The 23,217-nt window shown below is 36.3% G+C and overlaps 2 protein-coding genes across 2 annotated transcripts; both read right to left on the bottom strand.

The window, feature by feature from the left end:
• Positions 1-23: 23 nt before the first annotated feature.
• psmd4a (proteasome 26S subunit ubiquitin receptor, non-ATPase 4a) lies at positions 24-8,143 on the bottom strand. Its single transcript, XM_067425007.1, has 10 exons — positions 8,006-8,143; positions 6,727-6,867; positions 6,509-6,623; positions 6,068-6,154; positions 5,878-5,946; positions 5,577-5,792; positions 3,434-3,542; positions 840-971; positions 692-744; positions 24-501 (listed from the first exon to the last, which is right to left on the bottom strand). Exons 1-10 carry the CDS (start codon positions 8,029-8,031, stop codon positions 331-333), a joined length of 1,119 nt encoding a protein of 372 aa, XP_067281108.1. The 5' UTR covers positions 8,032-8,143; the 3' UTR covers positions 24-330.
• A 398-nt stretch (positions 8,144-8,541) lies between these two features.
• pip5k1aa (phosphatidylinositol-4-phosphate 5-kinase, type I, alpha, a) lies at positions 8,542-21,214 on the bottom strand. The gene is made up of 16 exons (XM_067425006.1): positions 21,013-21,214; positions 20,622-20,725; positions 19,074-19,108; positions 18,045-18,134; positions 17,269-17,399; positions 17,052-17,169; positions 15,720-15,872; positions 15,299-15,598; positions 13,585-13,781; positions 13,289-13,372; positions 13,163-13,211; positions 12,968-13,052; positions 12,687-12,878; positions 11,316-11,442; positions 11,089-11,182; positions 8,542-10,306 (listed from the first exon to the last, which is right to left on the bottom strand). Exons 2-16 carry the CDS (start codon positions 20,662-20,664, stop codon positions 10,304-10,306), a joined length of 1,701 nt encoding a protein of 566 aa, XP_067281107.1. The 5' UTR covers positions 20,665-20,725; positions 21,013-21,214; the 3' UTR covers positions 8,542-10,303.
• Between the last annotated feature and the right edge of the window lie 2,003 nt (positions 21,215-23,217).

The following is a 23,217-nucleotide window of genomic DNA, read 5'->3' as shown; positions in this document are numbered from 1 at the left end:
GGCAAAATAAGGACCTGTAAGGCTTCTGGACAGTTGTCATATTTTAATGGCAATAGAAAAAAAGCAAAAACCATTCAGATTACATGTTTTGCATGGGATTATCCAATATTTAATCAATTGTGCACAGAGCAAAAAGGGAAAAAAGCAAGCCATGTGTGAATTTTTGAGGTACCACACAACATTGCAGTAATTTGGTAGTTAGTCTCATAGCAACTCCATATCCATCTAAAACTGCTTTTATAAGGACCTCTGCTGGCCACTTGAATTTAATTCATTTCTGCTTTTCACGTGTCAAATGGCTTGTACATCAATCACAGAACACTGTTGAATTTATTTCTTCTTCTCATCATCTTTTTTTCCCTCTTGTTTGTTACCACTCTGAGAGGCAAGGGAGCCCATGGCATTGCGGATGGCCTCGTTGTTGGGGTCAACACCAGGTAGATTCTCAAGAACACTTTGGAGGAATTCTGGGTCCTGCATTACATCATAATCATCCTCTTCCTGTAGAATAAGACAAAAAGACAAGTTAGCAGGGAATATGAGGTAACAAATAATGTTGTCAAGAGGAAAAGACCTGGGAATATTTATATATATATATATATATATATATATATTCAAATTCAGTTAATTTCTGCTTGGAAATTTGAAACTATAAAATGTAAGTTTTATAGTATACTGAGACTGAGCAGACCTTAGCTTCCGCAGTGTCCATTGGAGCTCCCGTATCCATTGATTCTCCAAATTCTAACATATGAGGGATAATGAGTAATTATTACATCCTATGTCAAGCACACAAAGGATGTTCTAAGATTGACAAGGTACAAGAGGGGGGCACAAACCTCCGCCTGCCAGAGACATCTGCATGGCATAGGCTATCTGCTCCTCCTCTGTCATGCTGCTGAAGTCTGGCAGTGCTGCCACACCACTCTCAGGCTGAGAGGAAGACATCTTCAAAAGAGCTTCCTCGGATTCTGAGGGAGAGAACAAAAGTGACTGTCTGCAATTGGAATCGACTTCAAGGTAAAAAAGTATAGGCCGCACAAAACGAGTCAATAACTGATTCAGCATTTAAAAAGAAGTTATTCAGGACTGTGTTAATTATATGGAAGGCAAGCATTTTTTGTATAGATTTGAGTTCATACTTTCAAGATCTCTCCAAACTCAAATCTGGCAGAATATATACTAAAATTAAATATTTGTAATTTAAATAATACAAAGAATATATAAATAAAAAACATGTTTTTTTATATATATAAATATATATAAATTGTTTTGGGGGTTTTTTTGTGCAAAATATGCAGTAACCCTTTATAATAACTTTCATTAATAGATCATTAACAAACATTACATGTGACCCTGGACCACAAGAGTAATGAGAGTATTTTTAAAAAAAAATTAAGATACATCATTTTATACATCATCTAAAAGCTGAGTAAATAATCTTTCTATTGATGTATGGTTTGTTAGGATAGAATATTTGGCACAGATACAACTATTTGAAGACCTGGAATCTGAGGGTGCAAAAAAATTCTAAATATGGAGAACATCGCCTTTAAAGGTGTCCAAATGAAGTCCTTAGCAATGCATATAACTACTAATAATACATGTGATATAGCTACGGTAGTAAGTTTACAAAATATCTTCATGGAACATGATCGTTACTTAATATCTTAATGATTTTTGGCATAAAAGAAAAAGTTATAATTTTGACCCATATTGTTGGCTATTGCTAGCCTAGAAATCTAGACCAAGAGTATCGTCTAGCAACTCTCAATACACTTTTGAGCTGTAAAAACTCCGGTCAGGCCAATCACATCGTGTATAGAGTCGGTGGGCGGGGCTAAGCATAATGACAGCTGAGTTGCGCTTGCGTGCTACTAGTAAACACAGAAACTGGCGAACGGCGGTCTTTCGAATCAGCTTTGACCGCGACTCTGGAAGACTTGGAGTTAAGCTTTTCTCTGAGAAAAGAACGGCACTAAAGTGATTCTTAAAAAGGGAAGATGTGTTCGGGGCTTTGCCGACCGGATATGTTGAAAGTTTTATCTGTCAAAGAGCTCCGCTTCACCTTTGTTGCCCTGGTTGGTGTAGCGCTATCCTATCGCGTGCAGAGGGAGTTTGAAAGACAACAATTTATCCCGCCACTCGGATTGAGCTCTGTCAATGGTGAGTTTCCAGACCAAACATCTTGATGTGGGTCTGACTTGTCAGGCCAGGCTATTGCCACAAATATATGATCATGCACTTCTTTAAAATCTACAATGTCATTTAACTTCAGTTTATATATGACCTAACTCACTTTATTTACATTTACAAATGCAAAAAGACGCTTGGTACCTATGAGTGATCTGGATGATCAACTGAAATTGTAACAATATAAGAATGACTGGTCCCACTTTGTTAGGTTTCTTCAACTACAATGTACTCGCTTCAATAAAAAGTAATTATGTAGCAGATACAATGTACTTATTGTGTTCATGTTCTGCTGCGAAACACATTTGCTGCTATTTAGGCGTGATGCAGGTAACGTTAGGGACAGGTTTGGGGGTATGGGTAGGTTTAAGGGGTCAACAGTATACAGGGGTCAGTTTGATTACTTATAAGGGAACACTATTCAAACTGTTTATATTACATTGTTTTGATAAATGAAGCATTTTTTGAAAAATAGTTTTTTTCTCCAGTTGAGGTATGATTCAAGAAAAATCCTGTTTAATGATATAGTATGGTTGAGGCAAAATAAAATGTTTTGCACCCAAATGTGGTGTTATGCATTTAGCAAGCATTTAGTCCATAAATGTTCTAAATGATTATAATAGACATTGATACAAATGTACAAATAATTAATAGTTTCAGCTTTATATTGGGTAATGCAAAAATATACACAGTAAACGAAGACAAAATGTATGACCTTTGCAGACTGTGGTTGAGTTAATGAATAATATGATAAATAGTATGTTAAGTGCTTAAATTTGATAATTAAACCTTTTTTCCACAAAATTTGTAAATGTAAAAAAGTGCATTAAGTAATGTGCATTAGTACTTAATCATTATTTAAGAAAAAAATGCTATATTTAATATATAAAATATTTAATATCAAATATATATATATATATATATATATATATATATATAAAATAAATACACACACATACATACATACATACACATACAGTATATATGCAAATATTTCTTAAATATGTACATGAATGAGTATGTATTTATATATACATAATAATAGACAGTACGCACATATGCAAGCAAAATCTGTTATTTTGGATGTGATTAATTGATTTGTCAGCACAAAAATGATATGTTAAGCATTATATAATGCGTGTTAGTGATTTATGAATGAAAGTTTATATAAAGTGTTACCCTTGCCCAAAACCACAGTGCCAACCATCCTTCACTACTTTAAACATCCACATGTCTTTACCGTCAGCGGTTGAGTTGGGAATGCCAGCTTCAGCTGCTGATTGGACGGCCGCCCTACGAGCCTCCTCTTCCTGCCTCTGCCTTTGTTCCTCCATCGATACACGCAGCGCCTATAAAGCAAAAACAACTCCAATAAATATCTCCCGTTTCAATGTCATCAGAATAGAATCAAGTGAGATTGCAATAAACAACATTCTAAAAATGCTGCTTTATTAATGCTTTGATCATTTGAATCAGTTTAAGTGGGGGAAATGATCATCCAATAATGCTGCTGAAATTGTAAATCATGCACAAACAATGTTAAAGTACCAAAGTGCTTTAGCGTTCATCTATTTTGAGTAGTGATGCACCAAAATTAAAATTCTGGGCCGAGACGATCGAAAATAACTGACTTATTTAAAAAATATTTTTGTATAATTGTATTAATTTTAGACTTCTTAATTAATTTCATGAATTTTACCTAAACACCAAGCTAATTTAATAATCCAGAAACAGAATGACATAATTAGGTTTCTACTCCAGTGTGTTGGTTCAATTCTAAAGGCATAGGGATAAGTTCACAACCTGATTGGTCTGCTTTCATTACATATTTTGCGACAACCTAATCTGCCGCAAGGAGATGCAGTTCTGATGCCTGTATCGAACTGTGATGATCGCGACTATGATGAGAAAAAAACAGGCATGCTTGATTCTGCCCTTTTTAGGGTCCCTTTTGTGACATGTTTACATGTCTTTGTTCCGTGTTGCATTCATGTTTTATTTGACCCGCACCAGAGTTCGGTTGGAAGCGGACCGAGACCCATCTTTTCAGCAGTCTCGGCCCACTTGCTTCCTGCGGGTTAAGATGGCACGTATTCAAATGAACCGCACTAACAGAGCAATCACACCAGGGTTCATTTTAATGGAATCAACACGCCAAGTGTGAACATACCCGTAGTCAAAATTGCTGCATAAAGGTTAAACCGATAATGATTATTTTGCATAAAATTATGATTGCAATGATTGTTGTGACTTGAGAAATCATATGCATGGTTTATTTTACTTCATCTAGTTTCCTGATTTATTATTTATTATTATAGTAGTAATTACTGTAATTACAAACTACATCATTTTTATTTCTATTTTATTAAAACAACAGCAACAGCAAACATTATAGTCAAGATCCATGTTTGAATTTATTACACTTCGTCTCTAAGAAGGTTTGATTGCAGATTTAGTCACAGTAAACAGCTCATGACAGAAAACAGACTGGCTGAATGTCACTTTCATTTAAGCAGAAGATCTGAAATGGATTCAGAGCGTGTACACATGTCGCCAGATACACCAGGCAAAAAATGTATCCTTTAAATAAAAAAACTCTAATTTGGGGGATTTACACTTTCGACATCTGGCAACCGCACGCATGAAAGCTCAAAGTAAAGTCTTGTACAGCAGTCTACACTCACCTAAAGAATTATTAGGAGTACTAATAATACTAATACTGTGTTTGACCCCCTTTCGCCTTCAGAACTGCCTTAATTCTACGTGGCATTGATTCAACAAGGTGCTGAAAGCATTCTTTAGAAATGTTGGCCCATATTGATGGGATGGCATCTTGCAGTTGATGGAGATTTGTGGGATGCACATCCAGGGCACGAAACTCCCGTTCCACCACATCCCAAAGATGCTCTATTGGGTTGAGATCTGGTGACTGTGGAGCCATTTTAGTACAGTGAACTCATTGTCATGTTTAAGAAACCAATTTGAAATGATTCAAGCTTTGTGACATGGTGCATTATCCTGCTGGAAGTAGCCATCAGAGGATGAGTACATGGTGGTCATAAAGGGATGGACATGGTCAGAAGTAATACTCAGCATTTATCGTCATAATTTTTTTCAATGAAATTAACACTAGCATAAAATAGCATCAAAATGTGCCAATAGAGGAGCGCTAATGAACGTCACTGTATCGGTCTATGATTCCAGCCCTTTAAAATCATTTTGGCAGCCAAAACTTCAGAATAAATGCTCTACTTATAGATGTTTCTGCATTTTAAACAGATGACGAAGTAGTTTCATCTTTAAAAAGAAAAAATACATTTCGCTTGTATGTTTATGGATTCATTCTTTGGTCTAATTATACCAGAGATGATTTTGTATATTACCAGGGCCAGCTCTGGGTCCGCACTGGGGTCCACTCCAAACTCAAAATCACTTGCACCCAGGCCCATCATGGTACCACCCTCACCAGCCAAGATGGGAGAAGAGAGCAGGGCATCCGCCAGGCTGGGCCCAGGGGGCACAGTGACCAGATGAGAACCTGTGCCCTCCTTTCCGTTCAGAGTGTTCACAAATGCAGTCAGTTTTTCTGTGTTTACCTCCTAAACAGATTGATTAAAAGAGACTGTCAAAAATGAAATAAGAAAATCTGAAAGATTAACAGGTAAGAAAGATTTGACCAGTCACCTCTTCTCCAAAATTTATCACATCTACATTGACTTTTTCTTTTTTCAACCGCTTGGCCAACTTCACCAGCTAGAAAAGATTTGATTTAAAAATATACATTAGTATTACCTAAAATGAAGACAGTTTGACCAACATGGAAAAAATTCATTTAAGATTAAAAAATGAATTCATGAATAAAAACAAAACATACATCTTTTTCATTGTCCTCTACTGGGCTGCCCACAAAAGCAACAATCCTCATCTTGTGGTTCTTGCCTTGTCTATGCTTTAGTGCCAACTACATGTAGACATACACAAATGGAAGTGTTAGAGAATTAAAATATTACTTATTTCAAAGGAAAATTACCAAAACCTGCATGACCAAAAGGAAAAATTCTGAAGAATTCATAGGAATTTTATATTATATATATATATATAACATTAGATAAACAAAACAAAAACTTCTGAAGCTTTCTGAACAGAAGTAATCACTCTTAGTATATAGTACAGGAGTCATCTGGTGCTTTTAAGATGCTTCTGCATCTTGGCTTATCATTTACCAAAGCAAGTCATACAGATTTGGAGAAAAATAAGAGAGAGTTAATGTTAATTTTTGGGTGAACTACCTTTAAGTGTCATTGAATGTACTTACATGTGCCACTCGTATGCCGGTGCAGAAGGAGATTTTTCCCAGCGGCTGAACCGCATGGAGTTTTGAGAGTATGCGTCCAGTGTCTGGTGTTAAAGTGGTGAGCACCTCACAATTACTGCACAAAAGCAAAACGTGTTACATAACATCACCACTGCCTGTCAGATCATCATCTGTCTATCGATCATAAATGAAATAAAATACGACACAGACAAACTTACTTGGCCATTGTGATTAGCCCCACATTGTTCTCTGGGTTGCTACGGGTCTTTGAGTGACAGACAATGTTGACCGCATCCTGCTGTGCCTGTAACCTTGTCGGTAGAAAGTCTCCATTCCTCATGTATTCACTGTTGTCCACACTGTAATGACAAATGAACACAATCAGCATTTTTATTTTATTTTAAAACAATTACTGATTTTATGGTAGTGTAATAGAATAAACTGGGTGATGAGAGGTAAACAGACATCCGGTCTACATCTTTAAAGCCAGGATGAAACAGAGTTATGACAATCTTTGTGCCACATAAACATATGAAACAGCTTCTTGAACAAGAAAAATACAGGGACTTGAAATGCAGGCGTTGTGCTGAACTCCCCTCACCTACTCCTAAACCAACCAATACTACTAGGGGGGTAATAATCTGGCAGGGGGTAAAAATTCAGCACAACAACGGCATGGTGTATTCCGATCTTCAAGCAGGAGCTGGATTTTTTTTTTTTTTTAATGATATCAATTCACAATCACAACGTGTTCATTCATTTGGCCAGAGCCGTGGATAACTGTCCCACTGAGCCTGGTCTCTCCTGACGGAGTTTTGGTTCCTGGCCACTGTCGCCTTTGGCTTGCTATGTGGTTTAAAATAATTAGTAACATTCTCGATTTGAGTTTGATTGCATGACACAGACACTATCGGATGAGAACAAAACTTGAAATGAATGGAGCTGGATGATGACACTACTCTCTACTGCAAAGCTGCTTTATAACCGATTAAATTTTATTTCATAATCGCCGCTTTCCTGACATTTGCAAATAATAAAGAATTAAACACCAGCACATAGTGATCCTATTTTCACACAACATAACAGCCAGAGTAAGTAAACCGGATCCCATCAGTAAACAACTGCTTTAACTAAAGGACAGTGTATTAAAATCAAGTAAAGTTAAGCTGCCTATATAGAATGCGTTGAACCAACAGACTTCACTTCATGACAGTTCAGACCGAGTTCACTATCATTTGCTCATTGTTTATGGGTAATACATGTGTTTTTTGTGATAGCAATCTGTTTCTTTATCATAGATCTACCAGCTGAGTAATGACTCAGGAAAATGTCATTCCAACCAGAAACCGACAATTGAATTCTCTTAATTGTTTTTAAATAAGAGCGCAAAAGTGTGACGGAACGAAAAACGTATGTATTTACAATAATTCGGAGAAGTATTGACTACGCAAAAAATGCATGTATATGTCCAAAATATCACGTTTGTTTATTTCTTACCAGACCATAGTACTTTCGAGCCCCATCTTGGAAATTCTCTAGTCCGTTTCCCGAAGAGAAGGCATCACTGATTGGCTTACAGATGTAGGACACTGACGATATTTGTAACAACGAAGCTGATTGGTCGACAGTTTTGTCTCTGGTTCTCTTCCTGGAGGCGGATTAGAAATGTAGAAAAGTAGCGCCCACATGTGGTGGGAGGTGGTCACGTTTCAAGATAGTTGACACAAAAAATAAAAATTTCACGTTGTTTACAAACCTTCTTTTTCCCCCAGGAAATTAAGAAAAGGCTAAGGATTATCAGCCTCAGTTACTATTCACACAGACGTGAATGTCAACTAAAACAATCAATCTGCAGAACATAATGACAGAGAAAAATAAATAAATAAAAAAATCCAACAGAAGTCATACAGGTTTGGAACAATGTGAAATGTAAGTGCAGATAAAACACAAACCATGCATTTGACAGGCTTAAATATATAATCTGTTGGTAAACCTAACATGGGAAGTTAATACACTAGTTTTTTTTTCCTCAGTGTTGTTTATTTCATTAATTTGCATACAGCATGAAATGTTACAATATTTCCCACTCCAAAAGTCTCAATATCCTCTGACAGAGAGCAGTAATACATGAATGTCATTGTAAGAGAGGAATAGATTTTAATTTAAAGCTACTATTTAAGACAATTCTCAGTTTGAGGCAATAAGCATTTTCAGAGCAAACCGCAATTGCACAGAAATCCCAGATCGTGAGTGTACAGTAAAAAACGCATTCACCTGCCCAAACAAATTTACACAGCCACCAGGTGTCAGACCTTACATACCTTGTCACATAAAAAAACCTGCAATAGACACTTTGGAACTTGAGATAAAGAAATAAATTACATGCAAACATACAAATAAATATGACTTTGTACAGGAATGTTTTTTTTTAATGTTTATAAAAATGGTCACAGAAAAAGTTCCAGCAATATGTTCCCTTACTCAACCACCTACCCATATATCATAACATTTGCATCTTCATTCATCTTCATCTCTGCATTCAGGCTTACTAATTAGCATGCACATATTAAAAAATGATGACAAAAAAAGATTTCGTTTAGTTTGACTTCAATTCCACAAAACCGAGGCCTTAAGAGAAGTTCCTATGCTACAATCTATGTAACCTTACTCTCATTAAAGGAAACTCAAAACAGTACAGATGCTGTATATTGTTTTACAGTAGCTGTTCTGGTAGGTCTTGCTAATAAAAATAAAATTAGTCCTGAAAGCCGAAATACTGAATTTTGTCTTTTGTACGTGGTATAATATTTCAGGCCACGTTACAAAAGTGATCTGTTGGCTTGTGTTTGCTTTCTTTTTTCTTTTTTGCAAACAATGTAAAATTGAAGTAAATAAATCTCTAAACAGTTTTTAAAATTAATTAATAGGTCAATCAAACATGATTGATATGCATGACATTTTGCAATTCAGCACAATCCACTTGCATAGTGAAAGGCTTTGTGTTAATGACAAGGCAAAATAACTCTTCTGATTAAGGCACATTTAAATATATATATAAAAAAAATCATCACAGTACTGCATTTCTAAAACCAAAACCAAACATTTTACAGATTCAAAAGTTTTGAAAAAGTGTCTCGTTACGTGATTGTTCGGGCAACCTGATGTGGATTTATTCATCCTACACTGTATTTTTTCTGGGTAGATAATAATGACACATTCCTAAAATGTCTTGGAAAAACTCACAATCAGCCAAATTTCCTTTTTTCACCTTAGCAAAGTCAATAACATGACAGCAGATTTGTCTCCTTGGTAAACTAAGAGAAAAAAAAGAGATGCATGGTCAAATTAAGTCCACTACAAGACACCCACAGAGGCCCTCAAAAGACCAGTTTGTTCTCCAAGAGCCAGTCACGTGACGCCAAGTTCTCATATTGTATTTCTGCTGTGAACATTATCAGGTCCTGGAAGTTCATGTAAAAAAGGAACTGCTTTTTGTGTTTAAGAACAGTGATATCACACTGTTGAGGTAATACAGTGGCATCTTTCTTTTGGTTCCATTTCTTAGCAGCAATATTGGATGTACTGACATCCAAAAAAGTACATAAAAAGGGGTGGGGGGGTATCTTATCCTAATATCTTTACAGTTTTATGAACATGTGCACTTCTCTCTTTTGTAATCCAGATTCTCCAGTTTCCACTTCCCTGAACTTCAGCTTTCTTTCATCCTGTAATCCTTAAAAGAGAGTAAATCTTTGTCCTTGGGGGCTTTATTGTGTCCTGTTTATCCATAGTCTTTCACTGCAACACAGCAAAAGAAAGAATACAACTCTTTTACAATAGGGTAGAATGACTAAAACATGTAATTCAGCACGCTTTGTAGGAAGCAGTTTTCATATCCTGTTAAATGACACAAAGACCACATTGTAATTTGTAAGTGTGTATGCGCTCTGAGAAGAGAGAGATCCTTTCAGTTCACAACCTTATTTGTTGGCACAGTAGAGCAGGGGTTCCCAAATGGTTTCACTTCAGATTTTATATTGGATGTAGTGACAAAACATTGTAGCAAAATGGTTATCACACTATAACCTCTGCATTAGGGGAGGGATCTTTGTCTGCAGGTGTGGAAAAACATCAATATTCATGATGATTCACGCCCTTCCCCACATAAGCCTTCCTGACACAAAACATGTCTTACAAATTTTAAATCAATATATTGTATTATGTAAAGAGTGGCCAGAGTGATTTTTTACATCGTCGTGAAGCAAACGTTCTAGTCTACGTGATCCAGTTTTCAAAAGTCTTGTAAACAAATATTCAGGATGGGTTTTATAGCCTTATAAGTGACTTTTTTTCACAAACCATGCATAAACTTAATTTTTTCAAAACCATAAACTTTTACACACATGCTGCTCCCATATTATTGTAGCAGAGTTTGTGCTGAATACAGTGTAATCAGACTTTAGCCATGAAAATGTTACAAGTAACAGAAATAAGCTCAAGCTCAAAAAAACAGCTCGGGGTTCATAAAAATAAGCACATAACATATATTAAAGTTGTATAACCTGTAAAATGTCTCTTACTTCTGACGTGCTTGTCTGTGGAACAATCTCACTGAGTGAAATGACTTCGATATCCAAACTTTCCCCTGATGACTGGGCAGCTAAACTGCTACGACTGGAAATGAAATGCATTGATATTATTAGTAAAAAGAGTAAGAGTGCATCAGTGTGATAGAATTAATAGTAGTGGTTGTAAAATACATCTTTCATTCAATTTAACCAAATCATTTTGTCTAACCATCACATACCTCGGAACTGGAGTGTTTGTGGAGGGCTGAGAGCTTACAGGAGATGTTGCTGACAGGGTTGTATCAGCTGAGCTACTCGTGACCTCATCTTCAGGAACCTGTTGTGGGAGCAGGTCAGGACGAGCACCTGAAGAGAGAAGAAGTGCCAAAAGAGTGAGCGCTCCTTAGTCAATAATGATTTAGTCAAGGTTGAGGGGGAAAAGGGAAAAAAAATAAGTGGAGGATTTATTGCCATTGTCCATGCATGTGCTACAGGGGGCAGACATTTACAGCTCTCATTTGCTCTATCAACACACAAGGGCATCTAACTTTTAAACTACACAAAGTTATCATGCAGTCTCTGCTAGCACTGAAAACAAAGCATAACATGAACAAAGTTTTCCATAGAAGATCAACAACCATGACCCTCACTGAGACCCCAACCCGATCACACATAAATGCATATAAATAGTACGAGTGTGCAATGTCGTGGAATGTATACGCCAAAACTCATTTTGGCATGGATATGATACGCTGTTTTTCGCGTGCATATGATACGCACTTTATGGCGTATATATGACACGCGCTTGGGTAGGTTTAGGGTGGTGGGGCGTATATATATGACACGCGCTTGGGTAGGTTTAGGGTGGTGGGGTGGTGGTTCGTATGTATAATACGCCATAAAATGCATATCATATGCACGCCAAAAACAGCATGCCATAGACACGCCAAAATGAGTTTTGGCGTATACATTCCACGACATTGCACACTCGTACTATTTATACGCATTTTTGTGAGAATACCCTGGAGACCCACAAGTAGCTTGCAGGAAAAAAGTGCTGCATAGAGGAAATTAAAACCCGTTCTTCTCAGGTCATAGAGTTTACATAACAAAACCAAGCAAGCCTCAAAACAAGTGCAGGCCAGGTGTGTAAGTAGCAGAATTTTACAAAGCCAAAGTCAGACCAGGCTGTTCTATTTTAAAAGAAAAACAACTGCTCATGCATGTAGCAACTTTTTGTGTGTTATTGTGATGGCTACACACATTTTTGTTCAAGGCCAGTTTGGCCTGTACAGAAAAAATAAACTTTTTCTGAAAAACATCAAAACATGTTAAATGTCAAAAAATAATTGACACAGTATCAGAATTGGTCCATTTGTTTTAAAAAAAAAGTCTTACAAATTATTTTGAATGGATAATACTAGCAACATCAGTGCACTTATGTTCATTAAAAAAAGGGTCATTCGGGCCACACATGGTCACCTTTTTCCCCATCCGGCCCTCAACCTAAAATGAGTTTGATACCCCTGATTTAGGCCTTGACTCTTATCTTGCTCAGATACTCTGCTTAACCTTCCTTTTTCTATTTATCTCTCAATGTCTTCTCATACCGCTGTCTCCTTGAGTGTCTGGGCTAAGGGACACAGCTCCACCGCTGGGCAGCTGCACTGTAGTCTGCTGAGGCTGTGTTTGTTCTGCTGCTATAGGAAGGAATTGATGTGATTGTCCAGATACTGCGATGTTTGACTTCTTCCCACCAGACACGGTTCCACCTCGACTTTTCTTTGACGGAGAGGTTTTTACTAGCGTAAGAAAGAAAAACAAATACATTTAATGCATCAGCCCTTTATTGCAACAAAAGCAAATGCTCCAATGTAACTATTAAACTTACATGGAGGTTTTTTGAAGACTGTGCTGCACATAAACTTCTGGAAACGATCTGCGTAGAAACTGGGCCGGTGCACAGATACCGTGTCCTGCAGAGGACAATATCAAATAGTAGAGAAAACAAACAAAATGTTGTATTTGTAAAGTTAGCTCTTTATTCTGATATGGTAGTTTATTCAGTGTTTGATATGTGACATACCCCATCATGCAGCAGAGCTTTCCATGAGTGCTCCAACTTCTTCACAAGCCTAAATACAGAAAGTTATTAGGACAATTTTAGGGATTTATTATGAAGAAAACACAAAGATGTGTAAATAGAATCTACCTATAAGACTGAAGGATATCAATGATGCCGATAAAAACCAGCAATCTTTCTCCCTTTGAACTGAATGCTGGAATTCCTCCCATGCTGCAAAGAAAGAACAAATATTGCATGTTAACAGTTTGTCAAATAAATGCAGCCTTGCATAAGAGACCCATTTCAAACACATGAACAAATCTTATTGAACTTAAACTATTGAACAGTGTACATTTTTTAATTAAACTGTTCTAGAGTCATACACACTCAGAGCTATTTTTAGTGCTTTGTGGTCTCAAGGTGCCAGCCAAAGGTTCACTAACCTTTCATAGGGCTGAGGTGAAGTCTTGCCCTTGGACTCCCCTTGAATAGACTCAATGGCTGTGCAGTAAAGGGGCTTCTGGCCTGGTGCCTTTTTCTGGGTATCAGGCACTGCAGTAGACGCCTCTTCACCTACCCGGTCCAAGTTGTGGATACCCATCAGCAGACTGTAGTCCATGATCTTAAAGCTCTGTAGTACCTATAGATAAAATGACATATAGAGCAAGATTGAGAAATCATATTTTAAAATAAGGTCAGTGTGCTATAAAAAAAAAATCACCTGTAAGTTTCAGACTGCACAAAACTTCTTTGTTAGTCCAAAAATAGCTTTTATTGAAACCAAGCTTAGAAAACAACTTGTTTCAGATTGTTACATTACTACATCAACATCATAGTGTATAATAATTAAAGTATCACAGAAAAATAATGTGTAGGGTACAAAAAAAAATACTTATCACAACCCTTATTGGTTCATTTTAAATCATGGCCAGAAGGAAGGAAGACATGTCAATCAATTTGTTGTCTTTGATTTAACGTGATGTCTCATGAGTGGGAGAGTTTTAGCGTGGTAAAGAATCAGATTTTACTTGTTTTTAATTTAACTTGTAGCTGTATATTCAAGTGATCGCAATGCCCAAGTGGCCTAATTGTAAGATGCACGCTAAAAAGTGTGAATCTCTCAAAACGTGAATTACACCTGTGATGGGAATCCTTATGAAATTTATTTAGTGCAGAATAATGAGCGATTTGTTTGTTTTCTTTGGTCTTTTGTTGTTTGATTTGCATTAAAACACAGACAGCAGCGCAGCAGGAATATTACAGTATAATCTTGGATTATGCAACACACATACAGCTCAGTCCTTTCACACAGTTAATTAATAAACCATTGGTTTGCTACATCTGCCTTTTTCATGCTATATCCAATATGCCGATGGTTGTAAATTCATCAAATCGGCCGGTAAATATCGGCAGTCGATTCATCGGTGCATCTCTACTTACCGGTATTTGAATTGTGTCTACACTTTACAAAACAGGATTTACAAAGACATAGAACTGTGGACACACGCAAAACAACTGTCAAGTGGATTTAACTACCGTGAATGCGCAAGATGCAGTTATTACTAGCCATATATTTACAACCGAACATAACCTCAAGGGCAGACAACATGGCTGGATATTTACGTGAAGAGCACAGCTGAATCTTTAAAGAACAAGCCACCTTGTAACACCAGTTTTGTTGAGGCTAAGACACACCAAGCCGATGTCAGAGAACTAGCAGAGACGAAAACAGACCATGTTGTCGTCTTGCGTTGGCTGAGACTGAGCCAAAAAGTTGTGCTCACTGAATTTTCAAACAAAACATGCGTTCTGCACCCCAAATCTGAGGAAATAACTGTCTTTATGAGCAGGTATTAATAGTCTATATTCGTCATTTTTAAAGAGAAACCAAAACAAGGACTGCAGATGGTTAACGTATCGACCACATATTTAAAAAAAGACTATTCAAAACATCTATATTTATGTCAAGGTAACATTCCTCCCTGTACCTAACCAGTAGACCGTGGCAGTAGCAATGCCATGGTCATGGGTTTGATTAAGAGAGAATGCATGTACTGGAAGAATGAATATCTTGAATGCAATGCAAGTGGCTCTGAATAAAGGCATATACCAAATGCATAAATGGACATGTAACTTCGGTCTCCAACACACTCTTACCCGACAGTCTCTTTGAATGGTCCTACAGAGGGCATTGTAGTGGTCACTCTCCAGCAGTATGCCCTCAGGCATGTCCTGCATAAAGTCTAGGTCTTTGAACGTGGGCAAACCCTTGGACTTTTCTTTCGGCGAAGCACGTCGCTTGTACGTAGAGCCCTTCAGGTCGAATTTTAGGTGCAAGGGTACAGCGCGCGGCAGCAGGTTGTTCATCACTATGATTCGGATGTTCTTCCCGTCTGCCTGAACGCAGTAGAGCCCGTAGAACTTAGGAAGCAGCGTACGCATGTTCTGGTTCAGGTTCTAGACGACAAATGGTGAATTGTATGGGAGAAAATTACTATGCTTGCAATGTTCAAATAACAAAAGAATGAACTTCAGAATTAAACCATTTTTTAAATAAATACAAAAAGCCCTCACTTACCATGAAGTAACCTGGCAGGAGTGTTTGTAAGAATTCGGCCTCTTTGTGTTGTACCGTCTTAACGATAAACTCATCATCACTAGAAACGTAGAAGAGAGACCCGCTCGCTCCAGGGTTAGACAACTCGATAAGGGGTTCACTACAAAGAGAGCACTGCAGAAAGCACACAGACACAGCAGATAACATGAATGGAGTGTTGCATATGTTCAACACTGAGAAGAGCTTTTGTTCATTAAGTTGTAATCTCAAGCAAAAAAATAAAAATATCTATCCTCCTGGGTGCCACCGTCCTTGTACGAGGACAATATATTTTAGTGAATTTCTCTGAAACTATACACGTCACAGTTTTACTAGATGTCCTGTAAAGAGCACATTCAGGGCTTTTAAAAGATACTATTTGTTAAGAGGTTTCAGCAGGACTTCCAACAATTTCTTTGTCTTTAACTTTGACAAATTTACTCTTGGAAAATAACAATATTTTGTAATTATTTAAATGGAATAATTTAAAATTGTTAGTCATAAATCATCATCTCAGGAAAATGTAATAGTAAAAATTACTCTGTTCACCTGCTGTGGATCAGTGAAACTGGAATTCACTTCTCTTCTGCAGAATATTACATGATTGAAAAATGTTAAGAATTTAAACAAATTTACACACACAGCAATAAAAAAAGAGGACAACTTAAAAAAAAATCTTACTATGTCAATGCAAATAAAAGTTATGTTGATATATAGATAGTTGTATAACACCTATATAACTATAGTTGAGTTGATATATAGAGAGAATTGAATATTTAAGCTCACATGTAGTCATTTTTATAGCTTTAGTTATTGATATTAAAGCTTATTATTATGACCTTTATATAGGCTATTTTTATTAATTAACAAAGTGCCTATTAATGATTGATTAACTAAAATGATACGTGTAATTGATTAAGGGTATAATACACAACCAAACGCTTTAGTCTTTAAAAACCATTAGGTATGCTGTGATCTTTAATTTGGAGTAGAAGAAGGGGGAGTGACTTTATTGCACGAGAGATGTGCCACTTTCTCATAGCTGATTGGTCCAATTTCAGTTTGAGATCTCTTATCCAGAACATAACCTGCCCCGGAGCATAAGTTACTATGCAGATGAACACTGCTAAATGCCAAACCACCCAGGAATTGGCCCAAACTAAGCTTAAACATATCTGGTTAGCCAGCTAAACCGCTAAACCAGCATCATGGTATAGGCCCATTACTACTACAGGCCTACTTTACACCATTTAAAAATTCCCATATATTTCCAGTAAACCATGGGAACCCATTTTAATGAACAAACAGAATTACCAGGTAGTCATCAGGTCGAATCCCAAACATTTCTCTGAAGTAGCGGAATGCAATGGGAGCATAAGTTTTAAACTTGAAGTCACCATGATGATGACCTGGAGTGGAGCTACTGCCTTGACTGCAAGGAAGACAAATACAAGCACATTTAAGGACATAATGAGTGACTGCTAAAGCAAAACTTCTCTTTCATCTGATGACTACACATATACAAACGCACCTGGGAAAGAAGATGCTTTCTACCACTTCAAAATCCTGCATGAGCACATCTCTTTCTGGCTTCTGGCTCAAGCTTCCCACGCTGTGTGTGATGCCCAGCTGAATGGCACCTTTCAAAGCAGATGATGTGGTCTAAAGATGTCCAACGGAGGGCACATGATGAGCGGCAGAAGAACGTGTTAATGTGTAAAGGTTTGTTTACACCAAGAAGGATACCCACACAGTTTATATGGCTGGAAAAAATTATTCTAAAAGGAATTCCCGTAATATCGTTTTTCTGTGCCGTGGACTCTGCTTTTCTTTTATATTAAGAATTATATCATTATAGTTATCAGCCTTGGTGGTATATTTCTGTATTAAGCCTATGAACAGGCCTTAGTACAGAAAAAAAAACTATTAAATTAATCTGACTACTCTAGCTCTAACGCATCTAATGCGTCTTTGCATTGGATTTAATAAAACTGAGAGAGAGGAACAATAACATAAGGCCTGCTAGTTTTATCAGTATGTACATGCCCATAACATTTAGTAGGCTATATCATTTTAATGGTGCCACACAAACAACAGATAACAATAATAATCTGATCTAACAGATTCTGGAATGTGCGTCATTAAACTGAGATTGGAACTTGAACTACTGCTGATCATTTTGATCTGGTCTTATCTAACAAACAATATATACATATTTACATGATATATATATATATATATATATATATATATATATATATATATATATATATATATATAAAAAAAGCGGAAATCCACAGCTCAAACCTTTTTATATGTGGTCTCTCCAGTAGGGTCAATACCTCGATGGCCCAAGGTCTTTTTGTTCGCCTGGGATGAACTCGAAACGCTCAGACCCTGAAAGATAACGATTGCTCAAATTGCCTTGTTTAAACCACATATACATTTATATTAAAAGCATGAATCATTTATTTACGACAAAGGAACATTTTCAGCAAATACTAATCATGTTTTCATCAGAGTTATAGAATGGTGCAATTATTTTCTGTGCATAGCCTAGGTGATAGACAGCTTCAGTGAATATAAAGGGCGCTCTTAGCTCGCTTCCTGTTCATAAGCCATTTACAATTTGAAGATAAGTTTTGTTTTTCATAAATGTAATGAAAATGTAGTGTAAATGCAAACTAATAAGCAGCCACTTGTTCTGTGTGTGTTTCTTTGTCCTTCATTGTATAACAAATGTTTCACTTGATCTTATAAACATTTGAAGACTACATGCTGTTTAAATGTATTTATAAGTATTATAATCATGAATAATAAACTAATTTAAATTACATTTTCAAATAGCTTTTTATTATTTGTTATTTTTTTGTTACTTAAGTTCCAAATGTTTTACAATGGCATCAAAACTGATAGAAAACCTTGAAATTTTACTGGTATTGATGCAGACTACAGGAATTTTGGTACCATGACAACCCTATTACCCTACAGAGTTAGGGGTGTAACCATACTCTCATCTCAAGATTCATACATGTCACGATACTGAACTCATGAGACAATATTACTGCAAAACTCTTTTTTACTGTTGATTAAAATGCTGAATTTGGTATTACAATGGGGGTGAAAATGAACAGGTTTGGACTTGGTGTTGGTAACCCAATGCACAGGACAATGGTGACACCAGAATAAAAATAGTCATAATTCTGAAGCTGAAAATACAGAATTATTTGAGACAAATATGCTTGCACATAAATAAATTGGCCCATTCATAATGACAACCACAAAAAAAAAAGTTAAATTATTTTATTTAAAAAAAAAAAACAAGCATAATATTACCTCTGAAGAAGCCATCCTTCGATTTCCAGGAACACCTATACAGTTTTTGGAGGGGTGAAATGATCAGTGCAGAAAGCCATTAGACATTACAGTGCATTTTTGCTTTACAGCTAGTTGTATTATAATAAAGTAGAAGATTAAGATTCTTGCCAAGAGCAACAATGCAGAGCTCATGCTTCAAGTATGTGAGGCATGTCTTGTTGTTAGACTTCACATTTTCCCTATGCACTAGTATACTTCCACTGCACTTTGCATTAAAACCTGCCACTGAAGAGATTATAACTTGCCTTAGTGTGAAAAGCTACACTACAAATAAAATGCAAATAAAATGCAAATGCTAATGCAAAAAAGCTGTTCAGAGTCAGACTTGGTTGGAATGTGTCGTTAACCACAAACTGTGAGTGTAAACATGTAGCATGAGCATGCACAGACACCTGGGTTTCAATTCCTTTGTTCTTCCAAAAAAAAAAAAAAAACACTGTAACCCAATCACACCAGCTGAGTGTGTGGTGGCACTACAATTTAAATAAAGACGAGCACAACCCAAGCAGTCACAGACCTACTGCAGATTTTCAAATTAGATATTCAACACAGATATTCAAATTAGAGATCATGAGCAAACACAGGCACACATGTGCTTTTACACACATGCATGTACCTTTCTGCTGGAATAATCTCCAAAATAAAGACATCTGAAGGGTGACAACAGTGATTTAAGAAACTGATAAAAAGAAAACTTTATAATTCTATTATCAATAATGAAATACTGAAATTGAGCATTTTCAACAGTCTTTTTTCAATATATTTTCAGACTATAATCTCATTTTGTTAGAAAGCATACATTAGCTCCGTAAAAGTCTAGAGAAAATCTGTAAAAAAATTAATTAAATAAAAATAAATGAGTAAAGCAATAAATTAAATCTAAATCAATAAAAATTGTGATTAAAATAAAATATTAGTTAGTTAATTAGTAAATTAAATTAAAAAAACTATTAACATAAATAAAAAATGTGATTAAATTTAAATAAACAAGAAAAAAATAATACATTAGTACATTGAGTAAATCAAAATATAATAATGTAAGTAACGTAACAAACTAAGTTTACATTTATAATATTAATTTTGTGGTGTATAAATTGTCTTTATAAAAGACATAACTTTTGGGATGGGGGTCTCTCACACTGGGATGATTATATTTGGGGGTCCATGGCATCTATAAGATTAAAACCCCCTGATCTTTGTGAATTACTTTGATGCCATGGATGACAACGAATGAATGGAAAATTTTGCTATTCTATATTGTTTTTAGTAAATAAAACATATTTTTATAAATAAAAAAATCTATAGTTTTACACGCTACTATTTGGTAGTGACTGTATCCACATGTGCTCATTAAAGCACCTAACACACACCTCTTACTATAGGAAAGCACACGACTGATTTACTATACTTGAGATCATTGTTTGAAGCATGAGAATAATAAAACAGCTTCGTCTACTTCGCACTAATGTGTCATAAACAGCAAGAGGAAATCAAATGTTCTCTTACTGGAGCTCGCTCCATCCGTGGAAACTACAGCCGGCGTAGCCATTTTCTGGCGGAAGTTTCATATGGTCCTGCTTGTTTTCACTTGTGGTTTATACAACACAGCCCTAAAAGATCACAATGTACACACACATTCTGTTAGTCAACCCAAAACACGAAGGAAACTAACTGATGTACGATTAAAAAAAAGTTACTTAACTTAGTGTGGCAGTATTCTGCCTTGATATGTATTAAAGGAGTGTGGTGGTTCCACACTTCTTTAATCTGTCGTACTTTACATTATCATTTAAAAACACTCGCTATATAAATATGTGTTTGTTTGTTTGCAAACTAATGGCTTAATTGCTATGGACCCACAACAACAAAAACAACAACAACAGGTAAGAACGCTTACCTCAACTTATTCTCTTCGTTTTTTACTCAAGAGTGGAAAACTGTATAGGTAAACTTCTGTTTACGTTTACAGAACGACTCGATGTCTCGTGCGAGTCTCTGAGGAACTCGAAATTATTGTTATCGTTACTTTACTGGGTCCATCCGAATTCCGAAGTAAATAACCCGCTGAATTGCACGGAAGTGTCCTCGCTTTCTCGAGCCTCCCAAAACAAGCGGAAGTGACGTTGTTTTGCGCAGCTCTGTCCTGCTGGCCGCGGGCGGTGGCTGTTGAACTCACACCAGTAGAATATCTCATTCATTCTTGGCATGATTCTTGGACAAATCAGTTTTGTACAGGGGGCGCTCGACTGATAAATGCCACTCGAGGTTGCGCTCAAACCTTCCCTCCCCTGGAGAAGTTTGCCCCTCTTACACAGGCTAGGTTAAGCAAGTCCCTGACTAAAATGCATGTTTGAGTTGTTTTAGCTGAAAGTAACTTGCACTGATATATTTTAAAATATGTTAGTGTCATGGTTTTGTTTCAAAATGCGCACACCAATAATGTTTTTTAAGACACGTTCATAAAAGCTACATGCATGTCCTAATTGAACTAAAGCCTAATCCTAGTTTAACCGAAGCCCTGTCTGTGATACCAGGCCTTAGTAATTCATAAATTTAAACCCTAGAGGTTAAACAAAGTGGCTTTGTCTTACTTTAATAAAATGTTCTAAAAGACAAAAAATGTAAATTAAAATAGCAGTTTTAATGTTGCAAAAATTAACTTACATTTCAGCTGTAAAGCAGCTTTATATACAATGCAGTGTCATTTTCAGATCAATTTAATTAAATGTGAATTTGATTCGGTTCAATAACAGTGTGCAATTACGCAAAGTCCAAATATGTAAAAACAACAACAAAACAACAACACATTTTAACTATAAAGCAGCTCCACAGAAGTGTAATTTTTCAACTCAGTTTAGTTCAATAACAAGTGTCTATGTTGCAAAATTCATCACTTGTGAAATAACCTCAAAGGCAGCTCTGCAGAAGACTATAGTTATTATTCAGCCCAATTTTTGTGTTGCCTAATAATAGGACAACAATGACACTTTGTAAATTTTCATAAAGGGTAAATAATCATACCATTGTGGCTATACCATTGTTGTATTGTGTCAGTAAATTATAGATCAATTATCAAGATACAGATTGCAGACACTCCATTCTAACCTTATTGAAGGCTACCATTTCTTTAAATTTAAAAAATTGTTTTTATTATTTTAAAATTAAATGTTTAATTAAATTATTTCACTAAATCCCAAATCTTGGCATTTACCTCAGGAATAAGAACAGATGGCAGCTGATATGCATTTATGATTGCAAATATATCATGCAAAAATTGTAAGTGATAGATAGACGTCTGTCTATGGATAGACATACAGACAGATAAATATGCAGACGGATAGATAGATAGACTGGCTAGCAATAGTTATTCTCACAAAAAAAAGTCAAGGTTTAACAATGAAAAGGCTTCAGATTTATTTGAATCTTTTTACCACTTTGGAAAAACAGTGAGTGATAGTAAGTTGATTTAGCATGTTTTTATGGCATACAATAAAGGTTATATTTCAGTTCTTCTAGAAAACTGAGCATGTTTAATCAACTTTTTAAAGAATGGTGCATTCTGACTCTTCACAGATGATTAATTGGCAGGTTTTATGCTACTAAATCAAATACAAATTCTCAGGTTGTCATATGGCATCTTGACCTTTAACAGGCGTCAGGGTTCCAGGTGAAAATGCTGTCAGATGGTATTATGGGGGCCCTGTATTGAGAGAGCGGGTTATAGGAGGGGTTAGCAGCCTTTCTTTCAAAGCAGTCCCACCTTTCTTGTCCCTTCTTCTCACAGCACTCATGGACCAATGTCATGGTGGAGTACTCCTCAGTACAGAAATGGGTCAAAGCAGTTTCCCACTGCAAAAACAAGGGGGAAAATATAATTATTTTTTCTGCTTTGTAGTAAAATGACTGAAGTAAAATTGGGCATATGTCTCATTCTGTGTCCTCACTGCCTGTTCCACACAGCAAAGGAGATGTCCAGGGGCCAAAGCTCCATAGCAGCACTGACCGAACCATTCCTCTAGTCTGTTTACTGCCTTTCCAGCGCGCCGAGCGTAAGCATAACTGGATGAAGGAAAACTGTCATCAGGATACCTGGGGCGGCCAT

The sequence above is a fragment of the Pseudorasbora parva genome, chromosome 19 (genome assembly GCF_024679245.1).
Source record: "Pseudorasbora parva isolate DD20220531a chromosome 19, ASM2467924v1, whole genome shotgun sequence".
In the NCBI taxonomy this organism is placed as follows: domain Eukaryota; kingdom Metazoa; phylum Chordata; class Actinopteri; order Cypriniformes; family Gobionidae; genus Pseudorasbora; species Pseudorasbora parva.
The sequence above is the reverse complement of the archived record's forward strand: the minus strand, read 5'-3'. Positions and strand labels throughout refer to the sequence as shown.

Excerpts from the sequence above, each read along its gene's own strand:
- pip5k1aa (XM_067425006.1), bottom strand. The coding sequence starts at position 20,664 with ATGGCTACGCCGGCTGTAGTTTCCACGGATGGAGCGAGCTCCA. Across the intron at positions 19,109-20,621 it reads CACGGATGGAGCGAGCTCCA|GTGTTCCTGGAAATCGAAGG; the intron begins GTAAGAGAACAT and ends AAAACTGTATAG. Across the intron at positions 11,183-11,315 it reads ACAAACACTCCAGTTCCGAG|TCGTAGCAGTTTAGCTGCCC; the intron begins GTATGTGATGGT and ends TTTCATTTCCAG.
- psmd4a (XM_067425007.1), bottom strand. The coding sequence starts at position 8,031 with ATGGGGCTCGAAAGTACTATGGTCTG. Across the intron at positions 5,947-6,067 it reads TAGAGGACAATGAAAAAGAT|CTGGTGAAGTTGGCCAAGCG; the intron begins GTATGTTTTGTT and ends AATCTTTTCTAG. Across the intron at positions 5,793-5,877 it reads TGATAAATTTTGGAGAAGAG|GAGGTAAACACAGAAAAACT; the intron begins GTGACTGGTCAA and ends CAATCTGTTTAG.